General features: G+C 45.7%; 1 protein-coding gene across 1 annotated transcript in view; it reads right to left on the bottom strand.

Annotated features, from left to right (window-relative positions):
* nat10 (N-acetyltransferase 10) overlaps positions 1-21,689 on the bottom strand; it is a 209,339-nt gene that overhangs the window by 74,356 nt on the left and 113,294 nt on the right. The window contains exon 13 of the mRNA XM_078221061.1: positions 1,593-1,717. Within this exon, the coding sequence (XP_078077187.1) occupies positions 1,593-1,717 (125 nt within the window). The remainder of the gene's footprint in view (positions 1-1,592; positions 1,718-21,689) is intronic.

Consider the following 21,689-nt stretch of genomic DNA (forward strand, 5'->3'; position numbering starts at 1 on the left):
ATGATTGCACTGGAGAGGGTGCAGAGGAGATTCACCAGGATGCTGACTGGGCTGGAGCATTTCAGCTATGAAGAGAGGCTGGTTATGCTGGGATTGTTTTCCTCAGAACAGGGAAGGCTGAGGGGGGATCTGTTTGAGGCGTACAAAATTATGAGGGACAGAGATGGGGTAGATAGGAAGAAACATTTCCCCTTAGTAGGAGGGTCAATAACCAGGGGGCAGAGATTTAAGGCGAGGGCAGGAGAATAGAGGGGTTTTGAGGAAAAGCTTTTTCACCCAAAAGATGGTGTCACTGCCTGAAAGGGTGGTAGAGGGAGAAGGACAATATTTAAGGAGCATTTAAATGGGCACTTAAAACACCACAGCACACAAGGCTATGGACCAAATGCTGGAAATTGGGATTAGATGAGATAGGTGTTTGATGGCTGATGCAGACACAATGGGTCAAAGGGCCTCTTTTTGTGCTGCAAAACTCTGATTCGAAAATGAACTTGCTGCAAATGTTTTAAAGCAGTTATGTTTATCTCCCAGTAATAAAACATTTAAATTAATAAATATTTAATGATGTGTAATCCAGTACGTTTTGTGAGGTAAATCCCACGGTTAACACTTCCTACACAATGCCCTTCACCTATAATTATGGAGCTATCATTATCACTGCTATACGATAAACACAATTAAATTATAGACTCTATCATGACACATGATTCAACATTAAATCTTGCAAATAGATCTTGAAATTTACCAAAACAACAAGGACAAAGTTTAATTTACACTTGTCACTACAGGAAACACTCATCCCCAAATGAAGACCAGCAGCTGATTCAATGACTATAAACAAGGAAGAGGAGATGATGGAATTCCTTTGCAAACATTTTTCTATGAAAAATATTTCAACACTAGGGATGGTACATAAACACAAGGACATAATGTCACAAGGCCTTACATTTGCTGCAGGGAAGAAACAAAAAGGGTCAGGAAGGGAAACTGCTCTGTGGAGAAATTGCCATCTATCTTCCTGCAGGAGGCCAAGAAAGGTCTGAAAATTGTAAACTCTTCTGGCAAAATGAACCTGCAAGCCCAATATAAACTGAAGGGCACATGGTTTTCTTGTTATAATCGCAAATGAACATTTCCAAAAAATGTAAATACTGAATATAAAAGAAATTAGAAAAATACAGGTCAAATTTTTATGATCTAAAACACTCGGAGCCAATTGCATCTTGAATTTCAGATAACTTTGGTTTTTGGATACTGTATATAAACTTACATTACAATAGCCGAAGCCTAGGCTAGCTATAGTCTAAAATAAACAAATTGGCTAGAAAAGTAAGATACATCACTGAATATGATCACAATAAAAATCGCAAAGTAAACAATGCAGATAAACAATTAGACTAAAGGTTGATTAGTTTTTTGGACGTGTTTGTTTTCAGATTTACGGATAAAGGCATTCTCGACCTGGAACAAACCGACATTTTGTGCAAGAGGCCGAACTAACCCAAAGATCAGAATTTTCTTATAACAGAAAAAAAATTCTCGGCAGATAAAAGAGAAAAGAAGTAATGAAGAAGAAAAGGCAGCTTCAATACCTGTGCTGAGTTTGGCAGTGGATGTGGTTTTATTCTCTGCAGTCATATTGACTTTGCTTTGATCAGTTTGTTGGCGCAGCTGTTGTATCAGTTTTAAAGAGAGTGAACGACCTGTCCCTTCATATCTGAAAGCAGAAACATTGTAAATTCACGGTTAGAATAGTGCTCAAAGACCACAAAAAGGATCTTAATGGAATTTATTATAAATCTCCAAGACTTGCTGAAGATTTCAAAATTCAAGATCTACTTATAAATAAACAAAATAATCTCAACCAGAACTTGCAGTGATTTACTGTCAAACTTCAGCATAACACAATGTTGCTAAACTCCAAGATTGTACCCCAGGCATACTCACACCAGGAGCAGGCCATCTGGCCCCGGGAATCTATTCTGCCATTCAATAGGATCATGGCTAGTCTGATTTTGGCCTTAAATTCACTTTCCTGAAAAGTGAAAGCTGAAAAAGGAGGGGACATGAGAAGTCATTGGCAGGTTGGATCAAGGAAAACCCCAAGGCTTTTTACTCTTGTGAGGAATAAAAGAATGACCAGGGTGAGGTTAGGGCCGGTCAAGGACAGTAGTGGGAACTTGTGTATGGAATGAGTAGAGATAGGGGAGGTGATGAATGAATACTTTTCTTCAGTGTTCACCAAGGAGAGGGGCTATGTTTTTGAGGAAGAGAAGGTGTTACAGGCTAATAGGCTGGAGGAAGTAGATGCTCGGAGGGAGGATGTACTAGCAGTTTTGAATAAACTGAAGGTCGTTAAGTCCCCTGGGCCTGATGAAATATATCCTAGGATTCTTTGGGAGGCAAGGGATGAGATTGCAGAGCCTTTGGCTTTGATCTTTGGGTCCTCACTATCCATGGGGATGGTGCCAGAGGACTGGAGAGTGGCGAATGTTGTTCCTCTGTTTAAGAAAGGGAATAGAAATGACCCTGGTAATTATAGGCCGGTTAGTCTTACTTCGGTGCTTGGTAAGTTGATGGAAAAGGTCCTCAGGGATGGGATTTACGACCATTTAGAAAGATGCGGATTAATCCGGGATAGTCAGCACGGATTCGTGAAGGGCGAGTCGTGCCTCTCAAATTTGATTGAATTTTTTGAGGAGGTAACTAAGTGTGTTGATGAAGGTCGGGCAGTTGATGTCATATACATGGATTTTAGTAAGGTGTTTGATAAGGTCCCCCATGGTCGGCTTATGATGAAAGTGAGGAGGTGTGGGATAGAGGGAAAGTTGGCTGATTGGATAGGTAACTGGCTATCTGATCGAAGACAGAGGGTGGTGGTGGATGGAACATTCTCGGACTGGAGGCAAGTTGCTAGCGGAGCGCCACAGGGATCAGTGCTTGGTCCTCTGCTCTTTGTGATTTTTATTAATGACTTAGAGGAGGGGGCTGAAGGGTGGATCAGTAAATTTGCTGATGACACCAAGATTGGTGGAGTAGTGGATGAGGTGGAGGGCTGTTGTAGACTGCAAAGAGACATAGATAGGATGCAAAGCTGGGCTGAAAAATGGCAGATGGAGTTTAACCCTGATAAATGTGAGGTGATTCATTTTGGTAGGACTAATTTAAATGTGGATTAGAGGGTCAAAGATAGGGTTCTGAAGACTGTGGAGGAACAGAGAGTTCTTGGGGTCCATATCCACAGATCTCTGAAGGTTGCCACTCAAGTGGATAGAGCTGTGAAGAAGGCCTATAGTGTGTTAGCTTTTATTAACAGGGGGTTGGAGTTTAAGAGCCGTGGGGTTATGCTGCAACTGTACAGGACCTTGGTGAGACCACATTTGGAATATTGTGTGCAGTTCTGGTCACTTCACTATAAGAAGGATGTGGAAGCGCTGGAAAGAGTGCAAAGGAGATTTACCAGGATGCTGCCTGGTTTGGAGAGAAGGTCTTATGAGGAAAGGTTGAGGGAGCTAGGGCTGTTCTCTCTGGAGCGGAGGAGGCTGAGGGGAGACTTAATAGAGGTTTATAAAATGATGAAGGGGATAGATAGAGTGAACGTTCAAAGACTATTTCCTCGGGTGGATGGAGCTATTACAAGGGGGCATAACTATAGGGTTCATGGTGGGAGATATAGGAAGAATGTCCGAGGTAGGTTCTTTATGCAGAGAGTGGTTGGGGTGTGGAATGGACTGCCTGCAGTGATAGTGGAGTCAGACACTTTAGGAACATTTAAGCGATTATTGGATAGGCACATGGAGCACACCAGGATGATAGGGAGTGGGATAGCTTGATCTTGGTTTCAGATAAAGCTCGGCACAACATCGTGGGCCGAAGGACCTATTCTGTGCTGTACTGTTCTCAGTCTAAGTCCTCCCTACCCTCACTGAACCTTAGATTCCCCTGTTAATCAAAATTCAGGATGTGGAGATGTCGGCGTTGGACTGGGGTAAACATAGTAAGAGTTTTCACAACACCAGGTTAAAGTCCAACAGGTTTATTTGGTAGCAAATGCCATTAGCTTTCGGAGCTCTGCTCCTTCATCAGATGGAGTGGATATCTGCTCTCAAACAGGGCATACAGAGACACAAAATCAAGTTACAGAATACTGATTAGAATGCGAATCTCTACAGCCAATCAGGTCTTAAAGATACAGACAATGTGAGTGGAGGGAGCATTAAGCACAGGTTAAAGAGATGTATATTGTCTCCAGACAGGACAGCCAGTGAGATTCTGCATGTCCAGGAGGCAAGCTGTGGGGGTTACTGATAGTGTGACATGAACCCAAGATCCCTCACAGACTGGAAATCGCTTAGGGCTGGGGGCCTGGACGGGGAAGAATTTATAAAATGCGTACAGGAAGGTTCTTTGGAACAATATGTTGACAGTCCAACGAGAGAGGGGGCTATACTGGACCTAGTACTGGGGAATGAGCCCGGTCAGGTCATCAAAGTTTCAGTGGGGGAACATAGAAACATAGAAAACTACAGCACAAAACAGGCCCTTCGGCCCCACAAGTTGTGCCGAACAGATCCCTACCATTTAGGCCAACCTATAACCCTCCATCCTATTAAGTCCCATGTACTCATCCAGGAGTCTCTTAAAAGACCCTATTGAGTTTGCCTCCACCACCACTGACGGCAGCCAATTCCACTTGCCCACCACCCTCTGTGTGAAAAACTTCCCCCTAACATTTCCCCTGTACCTACCCCCCCAGCACCTTAAACCTGTGTCCTCTCGTAGCAGACATTTCCATCCTGGGAAAAAGCCTCAGAGATCTATGCCTCTCAACATCTTATATACCTCTATTAGGTCTCCTCTCATCCTACGTCTCTCCAAGGAGAAAAGACCCAGCTCCCTCAGCCTATCCTCATAGGGCCTGCCACTCAATCCAGGCAACATCCTTGTAAATCTCCTCTGCATCCTTTCAATCTTTTCCACATCCTTCCTGTAATGAGGCGACCAGAACTGAGCACAGTACTCCAAGTGGGGTCTGACGAGGGTCTTATATAGCTGCATCATTATCCCCGGACTCCTAAACTCAATCCCTCGATTGATAAAGGCCAGCACACCATACGCCTTCTTAACCACCTCCTCCACCTGCAGGGCCGATTTTAGAGTCCTATGGACCCGGACCCCAAGGTCCTTCTAATCCTCTACCGTACTGAGAGTCTTTCCCTTTATATTGTACTCCTGTGGCAACATGTGGCAAATAGTGACCACAATTCTGTAAACTTTAGGATAGTAATGGAAAAAGATGAGTGTTGTCCTATGGGTAAGGTGCTGAATTGGGGGAAGGCTAACTACAGCCGGATTAGGCAGGATTTGGTGGCTGTTCGAGGGTAAATCCGCATCTGGCATGTGGGAGTCTTTTAAGGAGCAGTTGATAGGACTGCAGGACAGGCATGTGCCTGTAAGGAGGAAGGATAGGAAAGGTAGGATTCGAGAGCCGTGGATAACCAGTGAAATTGTGGGTCTAATCAAAAAGAAAAAAAGAGGCATACATGAGGTCCAGGCAGCTAAAAACAGATGGAGCACTGGAGGAATACAGAGAAAGTAGAAAAGAACTCAAACAGGGACTTAGAAGGGCAAAAAGGGGTCACGAAATGTCCTTGGCAGACAGGATTAAGGAGAATCCTAAGGCATTTTATACATACGTTAGGAACAAGAGGGTTGTTAGGGAAACAATCGGACCTCTCAGGGACAAAGGAGGGGAATTATGCGTAGAACCAAAGGAAGTAGGTTAGATCCTAAATGAATACTTTGCATCAGTATTCACAAAGGAGAGGGACATGTTGACTGGTACTGTCTCAGAGAGATGTGTTGACCCGTTAGAAAAAATCTCAATTACAAGGAAGGAAGTGTTAGGTTTTTTAGGAAACATTAAGACAGACAAATCCCCAGGGACGGATAGCATCTATCCTAGTCTCCTCAGGGAGGCAAGAGATGAAATTGCTGGGCCTCTAACAGAAATCTTTGTCTCTTCACTGGACACAGGTGAGGTCCCAGAGGATTGGAGGATAGCAAATGTGGTCACGTTATTTAAGAAGGGTAGCAAGGATAACCCGGGTAGAACATAGAACAGTACAGCACAGAACAGGCCCTTCGGCCCACGATGTTGTGCCGAGCTTTATCTGAAACCAAGATCAAGCTATCCCACTCCCTATCATCCTGGTGTGCTCCATGTGCCTATCCAACAGCCGCTTAAATGTTCCTAAAGTGTCTGACTCCACTATCACTGCAGGCAGTCCATTCCACACCCCAACCACTCTCTGCGTAAAGAACCTACCTCTGATATCCTTCCTACATCTCCCACCATGTACCCTATAGTTGTGCCCCCTTGTAATAGCTCCATCCACCCGAGGAAATAGTCTTTGAACGTTCACTCTATCTATCCCCTTCATCATTTTATAAACCTCTATTAAGTCTCCCCTCAGCCTCCTCCGCTCCAGAGAGAACAGCCCTAGCTCCCTCAACCTTTCCTCATAAGACCTACTCTCCAAACCAGGCAGCATCCTGCTAAATCTCCTTTGCACTCTTTCCAGCGCTTCCACATCCTTCTTATAGTGAGGTGACCAGAACTGCACACAATATTCCAAATGTGGTCTCACCAAGGTCCTGTACAGTTGCAGCATAACCCCACGGCTCTTAAACTCCAACCCCGTTAATAAAAGCTAACACACTATAGGCCTTCTTCACAGCTCTATCCACTTGAGTGGCAACCTTCAGAGATCTGTGGATATGGACCCCAAGATCTCTCTGTTCCTCCACAGTCTTCAGAACCCTACCTTTGACCCTGTAATCCACATTTAAATTAGTCCTACCAAAATGAGTCACCTCACATTTATCAGGGTTAAACTCCATCTGCCATTTTTTCAGCCCGGCTTTGCATCCTATCTATGTCTTTTTGCAGTCTACAACAGCCCTCCACCTCATCCACTACTCCACCAATCTTGGTGTCATCAGCAAATTTACTGATCCACCCTTCAGCCCCCTCCTCTAAGTCATTAATAAAAATCACAAAGAGCAGAGGACCAAGCACTGATCTCTGTGGCGCTCCGCTAGCAACCTGCCTCCAGTCTGAAAATTTTCGATCCACCACCACCCTCTGTCTTCGATCAGATAGCCAGTTACCTATCCAATCGGCCAACTTTCCCTCTATCCCACACCTCCTCACTTTCATCATAAGCCGACCATGGGGGACCTTATCAAACGCCTTACTAAAATCCATGTATATGACATCAACTGCCCGACCTTCATCAACACACTTAGTTACCTCCTCAAAAAATTCTATCAAATTTGTGAGGCACGACTTGCCCTTCACGAATCCGTGCTGACTATCCCGATTAATCCGCATCTTTCTAAATGGTCGTAAATCCCATCCCTAAGGACCTTTTCCATCAATTTACCAACCACCGAAGTAAGACTAACCGGTCTATAATTACCAGGGTCATTTCTATTCCCTTTCTTAAACAGAGGAACAACATTCGCCATTCTCCAGTCCTCTGGCACCATCCCCGTGGACAGCGAGGACCCAAAGATCAAAGACAAAGGCTCTGCAATCTCATCCCTTGCCTCCCAAAGAATCCTAGGATAGGATAGACTGCAACATTGGGCAGAGAAATGGCAGATGGAATTTATTCCAGATAAATGCGAAGTGATGCATTTCGGTAGATCTAATGTAAGGGGGAGCTATAAAATAAATGGCAGAACCATCAGGAGTATAGACACACAGAGGGACCTGGGTGTACAAGTCCATAGATCCTTAAAGGTGGCAGCACAGGTGGAGAGGGTGGTCAAGAAGGCATATGGCATGCTTGTGTTTATTGGACGGGGCATAGAATATAAAAGTTGGCATATGATGTTGCGGCTGTATAGAACGTTGGTTCGGCCACATTTGGAATACTGCGTCCAGTTCTGGTCGCCACACTACCAGAAGGAGGTGGAGGCTTTGAAGAGAGTACAGAAAAGGTTTACCAGGATGTTGCCTGGTATGGAGGGTCTTAGCTATGAGGAGAGATTGGGTAAACAAAGAACAAAGAACATACAGCACAGGAACAGGCCCTCAGGTGATTGAGGCGGACACGCTGGGATCGTTTAAGACTTATCTCGATAGCCACATGAACAGACTGGGAATAGAGGGATACAAACGAACGGTCTAATTGGACACATGAGCAGCACAGGCTTGGAGGCCCGAAGGGCCTGTTCCTATGCTGTATTGTTCTTTGTTCTTTATCCCGGTTTAGGCCTTCCTCATGCGTGTCAAGTTCCGCACACATGAGGATGGCCTAAACCAGGATCTTGGGTTGATGTCACACTATCAGTAACCCCCACAGCTTGCCTCCTGGACTTGCCGAATCTCACTGGCTGTCCTGTCTGGAGACAATACACATCTCTATAACCTGTGCTTAATGCTCCCTCCACTCACATTGTCTGTATCTTTAAGACCTGGTTGGCTGTAGATTCGCATACTAATCAGTATTCTGTAACTTGATTTTGTGTCTCTGTGCCCTGTTTGACAGCAGATATCCACTCCATCTGACGAAGGAGCAGCGCTCCGAAAGCTAATGGCATTTGCTACCAAATAAACCTGTTGGACTTTAACCTGGTGTTGTGAAAACTCTTACAATCAAAATTCAGTCCAGCTTTGTCTTTGTGGAAGATGGCACTTGTGTGGCACAAATGTTACATAGAACATAGAAGAACATAGAAAAGCTACAGCACAAACAGGCCCTTCGGCCCACAAGTTGCACCAAACATGTCCCTACCTACTAGGCTTACCTATAACCCTCTATCTTACGAACTTCCATGAACTTGTCCAAAAGTCTCTTAAAAGACCCTATTGAATCCGCTTCCACCACCACTACCAGCAGCCGATTCCACGCACCCAACACCCTCTGAGTGAAAAACTTCCCCCTAACATCTCCTCTGTACCTACTCCCCAGCACCTTAAATCTGTGACAACCATTTCAGCCCTGGGTAAAAGCCTCTGAGAATCCACTCTATCAATACCCTCAACATCTTATACACCTCTACATAGAACATAGAATAGTACAGCACAGAACAGGCCCTTCGGCCCACGATGTTGTACCGAGCTTTATCTGGAACCAAGATCAATCTATCCCACTCCCTATCATCCTGGTGTGCTTCATGTGCCTATCCAATAACCGCTTAAATGTTCCTAAAGTGTCTGACTCCACTATCACTGCAGGCAGTCCATTCCACACCCCAACCACTCTCTGCGTAAAGATCAGACCTCTATCAGACCATCCCTCATCCTTCGCCTCTCCAAGGAGAAAAGACCTAGCTCTCTCAACCTATCCTCATAAGCCATGCCACCTAATCCAGGCAACATCCTTGTAAATCTCCTCTGCACCCTTTCTATGGCTTCCACATCCTTTCTGCAATGAGGCGACCAGAACTGGGCACTGTACTCCAGGTGGGGTCTGACCAGGGTCCTATACAGCTGCAGCATTATCTCCCGATTTCTAAACTCAATTCTTCTATTGATGAAGGCCAGTATTCCATACGCCTTCTTAACCACAGCCTCTACCTGCAACGCTGCTTTGAACGTCCTATGAACCCGGACCCCAAGATCCTTCTGATCTTCCACACTGCCAAGCGTCTTACCCTTAATATTATATTCTTTCATCCTATTCGACCTGCCAAAATGAACCACCACACACTTATCTGGGTTGAAGTCCATCTGCCACTTCTCCGCCCAGTCTTGCATCTTATCTATTTCTCGTTGCAACTGTTGACATCCCTTGACACTATCCACAACACCACCCACCTTTGTGTCATCAGCAAACATGCCAAACCATCCTTCCACTTCCTCATCCAGGTCATTTATAAAAATCACAAAGAGCAAGGGTCCCAGAACAGATCCCTGGAGCACTCCACTGGTGACTGACCTTCATGCTGAAAAAGACCCATCTACAACCACTCTTTGCCTTCTGTGGGCAAGCCAGTTCTGAATCCACGAAGCAATGTCCCCTTGTATCCCATGCCCCTTCACTTTCTCAATGAGCCTTGCATGGGGCACCTTATCAAACGCCTTGCTGAAATCCATATAAACTACATCTACTGCTCTTCCCTTGTCTATGTGTCTAGTTACATCTTCAAAAAATTCAATTAGGCTCGTAAGGCATGATCTGCCTTGGACAAAGCCATGCTGGCTATTTCTGATCATACTATTCCTCTCCAGATGTTCATAAATCCTGCCTCTCAGGATCTTCTCCATCAACTTACCAACCACTGAGGATAGACTCACTGGTCTATAATTTCCCGGGCTATCTCTTCTCCCTTTCTTGAATAACGGAATCACATCCACTATCCTCCAGAACCTCTCCCGTCTCCATTGATGACGCAAAGATCATCACCAGAGACTCAGCAATCTCTTCTCTCGCCTCCCACAGTAACCTGGGGTACATCCCATCCGGTCCCGGCGATTTATCTAACTTGATGCTTTTCAAAAGCTCCAACACATCCTCTTTCCTAATGTCCACATGCTCAATCTTCTCAGTCCACTGCAAGTCTGCACTGCAACTACTAAGATCCTTTTCCACTGTGAATACTGAAGCAAAGTATTTATTGAGTACCTCTGCCATTTCTACCGGTTCTATAGACTTTCCCACCGTCACATTTGATAGGTCCTACTCCTTCACATCTTATCCTCTTGCTCTTAACATACTTGTAGAATGCCTTGGGGTTTTCCTTTATCCTGTCTGCCCAAGGCCTTCTCATGACCCCTTCTTGCTCTTCTAATTTCCCTCTTAAGTTCCTTCCTACTAGTCGTATACTCTTCTAGATTTCTAACATTACCTAGCTCCCTGAACCTTTGTTAGGCTTTTCTTTTCTTCTTGACTAAATTCGTTACAGCTTTCGTGCACCATGGTTCCTGTGACCTACCATAACTCCAGTCTCATTGGAACGTTGCTGTGCAGAGCTCGACAGATTTTCCTTGAAAATTTGCCACATTTCTTCTGTACATTTCCCTGAGAAAACCTCCTTCCAATTTATGCCTCTAATTTCCTGCCTAATGGCCTCATAATTGCACTCACTCCAAATAAACACTTTCCTAGCTTCACTGATCCCATCTCTCTCCAATGCTAATGTAAAGGAGATAGAGTTATGATCACTATCCCCAAAATGCTCTCCCACTGAGAGATCTGACACCTGCCCAGGTTCATTCCCTAATACCAAATCAAGTACAGCCTCTCCTCTTGTAGGCTTATAAGAACATAAGAAATAGGAGCAGGAGTAGGCCATCTAGCCCCTCGAGCCTGCCCCGCCATTCAATAAGATCATGGCTGATCTGACGTGGATCAGTACCACTTACCCGCCTGATCCCCATAACCCTTAATTCCCTTACCGATCAGGAATCCATCCAACCGCGCTTTAAACATATTCAGCGAGGTAGCCTCCACCACCTCAGTGGGCAGAGAATTCCAGAGATTCACCACCCTCTGGGAGAAGAAGTTCCTCCTCAACTCTGTCTTAAACCGACCCCCCTTTATTTTGAGGCGGTGTCCTCTAGTTTTAACTTCCTTACTAAGTGGAAAGAATCTCTCCGCCTCCACCCTGTCCAGCCCCCGCATTATCTTATAAGTCTCCATAAGATCCCCCCTCATCCTTCTAAACTCCAACGAGTACAAACCCAATCTCCTCAGCCTCTCCTCATAATCCAAACCCCTCATCTCCGGTATCAACCTGGTGAACCTTCTCTGCACTCCCTCCAATGCCAATATATCCTTCCTCATATAAGGGGACCAATACTGCACACAGTATTCCAGCTGCGGCCTCACCAATGCCCTGTACAGGTGCATCAAGACATCCCTGCTTTTATATTCTATCCCCCTCGCAATATAGGCCAACATCCCATTTGCCTTCTTGATCACCTGTTGTACCTGCAGACTGGGCTTTTGCGTCTCATGCACAAGGACCCCCAGGTCCCTTTGCACGGTAGCATGTTTTAATTTGTTTCCATTGAGATAGTAATCCCATTTGTTATTATTTCCTCCAAAGTGTATAACCTCGCATTTCTCAACGTTATACTCCATTTGCCATATCCTCGCCCACTCACTCAGCCTGTCCAAATCTCTCTGCAGATCTTCTCTGTCCTCCACACGATTCACTTTTCCACTTATCTTTGTGTCGTCTGCAAACTTCGTTACCCTACACTCCGTCCCCTCCTCCAGATCATCTATATAAATGGTAAACAGTTGCGGCCCGAGTACCGATCCCTGCGGCACGCCACTAGTTACCTTCCTCCAACCGGAAAAACACCCATTTATTCCGACTCTTTGCTTCCTGTCGGATAGCCAGTCCCCAATCCACTTTAACACACTACCCCCAACTCCGTGTGCCCTAATCTTCTTCAGCAGCCTTTTATGGGGCACCTTATCAAACGCCTTTTGGAAATCCAAAAACACCGCATCCACCGGTTCTCCTCCATCAACCGCCCTAGTCACAACTTCATAAAAATCCAACATGTTCGTCAAGTACGACTTTCCCCTCATGAATCCATGCTGCGTCTGATTGATCGAACCATTTCTATCCAGATGCCCTGCTATCTCCTCTTTAATAATGGATTCCAGCATTTTCCCTACTACAGACGTTAAGCTGACCGGCCTATAGTTACCCGCCTTTTGTCTCCTTCCTTTTTTAAACAGCGGCGTAACATTAGCCGTTTTCCAATCAACCGGCACTACCCCAGAATGCAACGAGTTTTGATAAATAATCACTAACGCATCCACTATTACCTCTGACATTTCTTTCAATACCCTGGGATGCATTCCATCCACATACTGTGTCAGGAAGCCCTGCTGAACACACCTAACAAACTTCTCCCCATCTAAACCCCTTACCCTAGGGATATTCCAATCGATATTTGGGAAATTAAAATCTCCCATCACGACCACTCTGTTATTATCACATCTCTCCAGGATCTGCTTCCCAATCTGCTCCTCCACGTCCCTGCTACTATTGGACAGCCTATAGAAAACACCCAGTAAAGTTATTGACCCTTTCCTCTTGCGAACCTCCACCCACAGAGATTCCGTAGACAATCCTCTGTGGCGTCCATCTTTTCTACAGCCGTGACACTATCCCTGATCAACAGTGCCACTCCCCCATCTCTTTTGCCTCCTTCCCTGTCCCTCCTGAAACATCTGAAACCCGGCAATTGAAGTATCCAGTCCTGTCCCTGAGATAACCAAGTCTCTGTAATGGCCACCACATCACACTTCCAAGTAGTGATCCACGCTCTAAGCTCATCCATTTTGTTCACTACACCCCTTGCTTTAAAATACACACAACTCAACCCTTCAGTCTGAGCGCTCCCCTTCTCCGTCACCTGCCTATCCTCCCTCTCACACTGTCTACAAGCCCCTTTTATTTTTAAGCTAACCTCCTCTCTCCCAGTCACCTCATTTTGATTCCCACCCCCCAAACATTCTAGTTTAAACACTCCCCAGTAGCCTTAGCAAACCTTCCCGCCAGGATATTGGTCCCCCTGGGATTGAAGTGAAACCCGTCTTTTTTGTACAGGTCGCACCTGCCCCTAAAGAAGTCCCAATGATCCAGGAACCTGAATCCCTGACCCCTGCTCCAATCCCTCAGCCACGCATTTATCCTCCACCTTATTCCGTTCCTTCCCTCACTGTCTCGTGGCACAGGCAGCAATCCCGAGATTACTACCGTTGCGTTCCTTCTTCTTAGCTCCCTACCTAACTTCCTATATTCTCTTTTCATAACCCCTTCCCCATTCCTGCCTATGTCAGTGGTACCAGTATGCACCACGACCTCTGGCTCCTCTCCCTCCCACTTCAGGATTTCTTGGATACGTTCAGAAACATCCCTGATCCCGGCACCAGGGAGGCAAACCACCATCCGCGTTTCTCGACTTCCTCCACAAAAACGCCTGTCTGACCCCCTCACTGTAGAGTCCCCTATCACCACTGCCTTCCTCCTCTTTTCCTTACCCATAAGAACCATAGCAAATTACAGCTCAGAAACAGGCCTTTTGGCCCTTCTTGTCTGTGCCGAACCATTTTATGCCTAGTCCCATTGACCTGCGCTTGGACCATATCCCTCCACACCCCTCTCATCCATGAACCCGTCCAAGTTTTTCTTAAATGTTAAAAGTGACCCCGCATTTACCACTTTATCCGGCAACTCATTCCACACTCCCACCACTCTCTGCGTGAAGAAGCCCCCCCTAATATTCCCTTTAAACTTTTCTCCTTTCACCCTTAACGCATGCCCTCTGGTTTTTTTCTCCCCTAGCCTCAGTGGAAAAAGCCTGCTTGCATTCACTCTATCTATACCCATCAAAATCTTATACACCTCTATCAAATCTCCCCTCAATCTTCTACGCTCCAGGGAATAAAGTCCCAACCTATTCAATCTCTCTCTGTAACTCAGCTTCTCAAGTCCCGGCAACATCCTTGTGAACCTTCTCTGCACTCTTTCAATCTTATTTACATCCTTCCTGTAACTAGGTGACCAAAACTGTACACAATACTCCAAATTCGGCCTCACCAATGCCTTATATAACCTTACCATAACACTCCAACTTTTATACTTGATACTCCGATTTATAAAGGCCAATGTATCAAAGGCACTCTTTACGACCCTATCCACCTGTGACGTCACTTTTAGGGAATTCTGTACCTGTATTCCCAGATCCCTCTGTTCAACTGCACTCTTCAGAGTCCTACCATTTACCCTGTACGTTCTACTTTGGTTTGTCCTTCCAATGTGCAATATCTCACACTTGTCTGCGTTAAACTCCATTTGCCATTTTTCAGCCCATTTTTCGAGTTGGTCCAAATCCCTCTGCAAGCTTTGAAAACCTTCCTCACTGTCCACTACACCTCCAATCTTTGTATCATCAGCAAATTTGCTGATCCAATTTACCACATTATCACCCAGATCATTGATATAGATGACAAACAACAATGGACCCAACACCGATCCCTGCGGCACACCACTAGTCACAGGCCTCCACTCAGAGAAGCAATCCTCCACAACCACTCTCTGGCTTCTTCCATTGAGCCAGTGTCTTATCCAATTTACTACCTCCCCATGTATACCTAGCGACTGAACCTTCCTAACTAACCTCCAATGAGGGACCTTGTCAAAGGCCTTGCTGAAATCCAGGTAGACAACATCCACCGCCTTCCCTTCATCCACTTTCCTGGTAACCTCCTCGAAAAACTCTAATAGATTGGTCAAACATGACCTACCACGCACAAAGCCATGTTGACTCTCCCTAATAAGTCCCTGTCTATCCAAATATTTGTAGATCCTATCCCTTATCACACCTTCCAATAACTTGCCCACCACCGACGTCAAACTTACTGGCCGATAATTTCCCGGATTTCTTTTGGAACCTTTTTTAAACAACGGAACAACATGAGCCACCCTCCAATCATCTGGCACCTCCCCCGTGAATACTGACATTTTAAATATGTCTGTCAGGGCCCCTGCAAGTTCTGTGCTACAAGGCCGGACTCCGCGCCGGAGGCACGACCTCTGCTGCTTCCACCAGGTGGGCTGTCCACCCCAACAGTACTCAAACAAGAGTACTTATTTTTAAGGGGCACAACCACTGGGGTACTCTCTACCACCTGACTTTTCCCTTTCCTGTTATTTATCACTTTATTCATTCGTGGGACATGGCAGTGCTAGCTGGCCAGCAATTACTGCCCATCCCTAGTTGCTTAGTCATAGAATCTCTACCACGCAGGTGGCGGCCATTGGCCCATCGAGCCTACACCGACAACAATCCCACCCAGGCCCCATCCCCATAACCCAATGCATTTATATCCTGCTAATCCCCGACACTAAGGGTCAATTTAGCATGGCCAATCCACCTAACCTACACATTTTTGGACTGTGGGAGGAAACTGGAGCACCCGGAGGAAACCGCTGCAGAACGGGAAGAATGTGCAAACTCCACACACAGTCACCCGAGGCTGGAATTGAACCCAGTCCCTGGCACTGTGGGGCAGCAATGCTAACCACTGTGCCGCCCATCATCCCAAGCTGAATGTTGTCCAGGTGTTGTCACATATGGGCACAGATTACTTTAGTATCTGAGGAGTCGATATTGGTGCTGAACATTGTGCAGTCATCAGTGAACGTCTCCACCACTGACTTTATGATGGAGGGAAGGTCACTGATGAAGCAGCTGAAGATGGCTGGGCTTAGGACACTCCCCTGAGGAACTCCTGCAGTGATGTCCTGGGACTGGGACCTCCGACATCCACAATCATTTTACTTTGTGCTAGGTTATGACCCCAACCAGAGGAGAGTTTTCCCCCATATTCCCATTGACTTCAGTTTTGCTAGAGTTCCTTGATGCCACACTCGGTCAAACACTGCCTTCGTGCCAAGGGCAGTCACTCTCACCTCACATCTGGCACTCCGCTCATGTGTCCATGCTTAAACCCTGGCAGAACCCAAACTGAGCATCAATGAGCAGGTTATTGCTAAGTGCTGGATGATCACACTGTCGATGACACCCTCCATTACCTTGCTGGTGATGGGGAATAGACTGATGGGACAGTAATTGGCTGGGTTTAATTTCTCCTGCCTTTTGTGGACAGGAACATGGGAAATTGGAGGAAAATGCCATTCCACCTGTCACGCCTGCTCTGCCACTTCAACAGATTACGGCTGATGATCTACCTCAATGCCACTTTCCCCAAATAAGAACATAAGAACTAGGAGCAGGAGTAGGCCATCTGGCCCCTCGAGCCTGCTCTGCCATTCAAAAAGATCATGGCTGATCTTTTTGTGGACTCAGCTCCACTTACCCGCCCGCTCACCATAACCCTTAATTCCTTTACTGTTCAAAAATGTATCTATCCTTGCCTTAAAAAACATTCAATGAGGTAGCTTCACTTGCTTCACTGGGCAGGGAATTCCACAGATTCACAACCCTTTGTGTGAAGAAGTTCCTCCTCAACTCAGTCTGCTTCCTCTTATTTTGACGCTATGCTCCCTGGTTCTAGTTTCACCCACCAGTGGAAACAACTTCCCTGCTTCTATCTTATCTATTCCCTTCATAATCTTATATGTTTCTATAAGATCTCCCCTCATTCTTCTAAATTCCAATGAGTATAGCCCCAGTCTACTCAGTCTCTCCTCATAAGCCAACCCTCTCAACTCCAGAATCAACCTAGTGAATCTCCTCTGCACCCCCTCCAGTGCCAGTATATCCTTTCTCAAGTAAGGAGACCAACGTGATAGTGAGGAGAGGAATAGGGAGAGAGAGCAGTTGAACACGTGGTTACAGGGTTGGTGGAGGAGGCAGGGATTCAGATACCTGGACAATTGGGACTCTTTCTGGGGTAGGTGGGACCTCTACAAACAGGATGGTCTGCACCTGAACCAGAGGGGTACCAATATCTTGGGGGGGAAATTTGCTAATGCTCTTCGGGAGGGTTTAAACTAATTCAGCAGGGGGGATGGGAACCTGAAGTGTAGCTCCGGTGTGCAGGAGGTTGAGAGTAGTGAGGTCATGGATGAGGTTTCAGAGTCGCAGGAGTGTACTGGCAGGCAGGAAGGTGGTTTGAAGTGTGTATACTTCAACGCCAGGAGCATCCGGAATAAGGTGGTTGAGCTTGCAGCATGGGTTGGTACCTGGAATTTCGATGTTGTGGCCATCTCGGAGACATGGAGAGAGCAGGGACAGGAATGGTTGTTGCAAGTTCCGGGGTTTAGATGTTTCAGTAAGTGCAGGGAAGGTGGTAAAAGAGAGGGAGGTGTGGCATTGTTAGTCAAGGACAGTATTACGGTGGCAGAAAGGACATTTGATGAGGACTCGTCTACTGAGGTAGTTTGGGCTGAGGTTAGAAACAGGAAAGGAGAGGTCACCCTGTTGGGAGTCTTTTATAGACCTCCGAAAAGTTCCAGAGATGTAGAGGAAAAGATTGCAAAGATGATTCTGGATAGGAGCGAAAGTAACAGGGTAATTGTACCGGGGGACTTTAACTTTACAAATATTGACTGGAAAAGCTTTAGTTCGAGTACTTTAGAGGGGTCGGTTTTTGTCCAATGTGAGCAGGAAGGCTTCCTGACGCAGTATGTAGATAGACCAACAAGAGGCGAGGCCACATTGGATTTGGTACAGGGTAATGAACCAGGCCAGGTGTTAGATTTGGAGGTAGGTGAGCACTTTGGTGACAGTGACCACAATACGATTACGTTTACCTTAGCAATGGAAAAGGATAGGTATATACCAAAGGGCAAGAGTTATAGCTGGGGGGAAGGAAATTATGATGCGATTAGGCGAGATTTAGCTGGCATAGGTTGGGGAAGGAAACTGCAGGGGATGGGCACAATTGTAATGTGGAACTTGCTCAAGGAACAGCTACTACGCGTCCTTGATAAATATGTACCTGTCAGGCAGGGAGGAAGCAGACGTGTGAGGGAACCGTGGCTTACTAAGGAGGTTGAATCTCTTGTGAAGAGGAAGGAGGAGACTTATGTTAAGATGAGACGTGAAGGCTCAGTTAGGGCACTTGAGAGTTACAAGTTAGCCAGGAAGGACCTAAAGAAAGAGTTAAGAGGAGCCAGGAGGGGACATGAGAAGTCTTTGGCAGGTAGGATCAAGGAAAACCCTAACGCTTTCTATAGGTATGTCAGGAGTAAAAGAATGACTCGGGTAAGATTAGGGCCAGTCAAGGACAGTAGTGGGAAGTTGTGCGTGGAGTCTGAAGAGATAGGAGAGGCACTAAATGAATATTTTTCGTCGGTATTCACACTGGAGAGGGACAGTGTTGTCGAGGGGAGTACTGAGATGCAGGCTGTTGGACGCTCTAACTAAACTAAAAATACCTCCTGCCCTTACCCAGTCCGTATCCCTCTATTCCCTCCCTATTCATGGACCCATCCAGATGCCTCTTAAATGTTGCTAATGTGCCTGCTTCCACCACCTCCTCTGCCAGCGCGTTCCAGGCACCCACCACTCTCTGCGTGAAAAACTTCCCCCCGCACATCTCCCTTAAACTCCCCCCCTCTCACCTTGAACCTGTGCCCCCCCCCGGGTAATTGACACTTCCACCCTGGGGAAAAGCCTCTGACTATCCACCCTGTCTATACCTCTGATAATTTTATAGACCCTCTATCAGGTCTCTCCTCAGCCTTTGTCTTTCCAGTGAAAACAATCCTAGTTTATTCAACCTCTCCTCATAGCCAACACCCTCGAGATCAGGCAGCATCCTGGTGAACCTTCTCTGCACTCTCTCCAAAGCTTCCATGTCCTTCTGGTAGTGTGGTGAGCAGAACTGCACGCAATGCTCCAAATGCAGCCTAACCAAGGTTTTATATAGCTGCAACATGATTTCCCAACTCTTGTACTCAAGAGGAATTATGAGGCTATCAGGCAAGAAATTGGAGGCTTAAATTGGAAAGAGGTTTTCTCAGGAAAATGTACGGAAGAAATGTGGCAAATTTTCAGGGAATACTTGTCTGGAGTTCTGCATAGCAACGTTCCAATGAGACAGGGAAGTTATGGTGGGTTACAGGAACCGTGGTATACAAAGGCTGTAATGAATCTAGTCAAGACGAAAAGAAAAGCTTACAAAAGGTTCAGGGAGCTCGGTAATGTTAGAGATCTTGAAGAGTATACGGCTAATAGGAAGGATCTTAAGAAGGAAATTAGGAGAGCCAGAAGGAGTCATGAGAAGGCCTTGGCAGGCAGGATTAAGGAAAACCCCAAGGCATTCTACAAGTATGTGAAGAGCAAGAGGATAAGGCGTGAAAGAATAGGACCTATCAAATGTGACGGTGGGAAAGTTTGTATGGAACCGGAAGGAATAGCAGAGGTACTTAATGAATACCAGCCCATCCCCAATCCCATGTGATTTTAGTTTTTGTACCAGTCTGTTGCCTGGGTTGGGGAGCATGCCTTACGAGGATAGGTTGAGTGAGCTCGGCCTTTTCTCCTTGGAGAGACGAAGGATGAGGGGTGACCTGATAGAGGTGTATAAGATGTTGAGAGGTATTGATAGAGGTGTATAAGATGTTGAGAGGTATTGATCGAGTGGATAGTCAGAGGCTTTTCCCAGGGCTGAAATGGTTGCCACAAGAGGACACAGGTTTAAGGTGCTGGGCAGTAGGTACAGAGGAGATGTCAGGGGTAAGTTTTTCACTCAGAGGGTGGTGGGTGCGTGGAATGGGCTGCCAGCAACGGTGGTGGAGGCGGATTCGATAGGGTCTTTTAAGAGACTTTTAGATAAGTACACGGAACTTAGTAAGATAGAGGGTTATAGGTAAGCCTAGCAATCGCTAAGGTAGGGACATGTTCAGCACAACCTTGTGGGCTGAAGGGCCTGTATTGTGCTGTAGTTTTTCCATGTTTCTATGATAATCTAAACACATCCCAGCCACTGGATCTCCTTTATTTGTGTTACAAGTAACATACTTCCTTAGATAGAGAGACCAAAACTGTACACAATACTCCAGGTATAGTCTCACCAAGGCTTCTTTACACCGGTACTCAAATCCCCTTGCAATGAAGGCCAACATACTATTTGTCTTCCTAACCTGCCTGCCGCACCTGCATGCTAGCTTTGAGTGAATCATGAACAAGGACACCAAAGTCCCTTTGGACATCAACACTTCCCAATCTCTCACCATTAAAAAAATATTCTGCCTTTCTGCTTTTTCCTACAAAAATGGATAACTCCACATTTATTCACATATTACATCTGCCAAGTTTTTGTCCACTCACCTAGCCTGTCCAAATTCCCTTGCATCTTCCTCAACTCAGATTCCCACCTAGTTTTCCATCAGCAAATTTGGAATTATTACATTTTATCCCCATATCCAAATCATTTAGATTGTGAACAGCTGTAGTCCATATTGTGGTACCCCGCCAGTAACACCTTGCCATCCTAAGAATGACCCGTTTGCTCCTACTCTCTACTTTCTGTCAGTTAATCAATTTTCAATCCATACTAGTAAGTGGTCTCCGATATCATGTGCTCTAATTTTATTTACTAACCTCCCGCATGGGACCTTACAGAAAGCCTTCTGAAAATCCAAATACATCCCATCCATTGGTTCTCCTTTATCTATGCTACAAGTAACATCCTCAAAAACTCCAACAGGTTCATTAAACATGATTTCCCTTTCATAAACTCTGCCCAATCATATTATTTTCTAAGTGTCCAGTTATCACATCCTTTATGATAGATTCTAAGATTTTCGCTACTATTGATGTCAAACTAACGTCCGTAGTTCTCGCTTTTCTCTCTCCCTCTCTTCTTAAATAGTGGGATTACATTTGCAACTTTCTGGTTTGCAGGAACTTATCCAGAATCTATAGAATTTTTTGAAAGATAACCATCAATGTATCCACATCTTTATAGCAACCTCCTTCAATACTTAGGACATAGCTCATCTGGTCCTGGTGCTTTATCAACCTTCAATCCAATTAACCTTTGAGTTCCCATTCCAATTCTCTTTCTGCACCTAGCTGTCTATGGCAGACTTGTGTCTGTTTCCACACCTGGTTATTCCTGGAACAGGTCTGCAGCCTGTTGCCAGGGCGCCACTCCACATCAAGCATGGCTGACCAGGAGTCTCCTTTAGAGTCAGAGGTTTACAGCATGGAAACAGGCCCTTCGGCC

Source organism: Mustelus asterias, chromosome 9 (assembly GCF_964213995.1).
Source record: "Mustelus asterias chromosome 9, sMusAst1.hap1.1, whole genome shotgun sequence".
Lineage (NCBI taxonomy): Eukaryota > Metazoa > Chordata > Chondrichthyes > Carcharhiniformes > Triakidae > Mustelus > Mustelus asterias.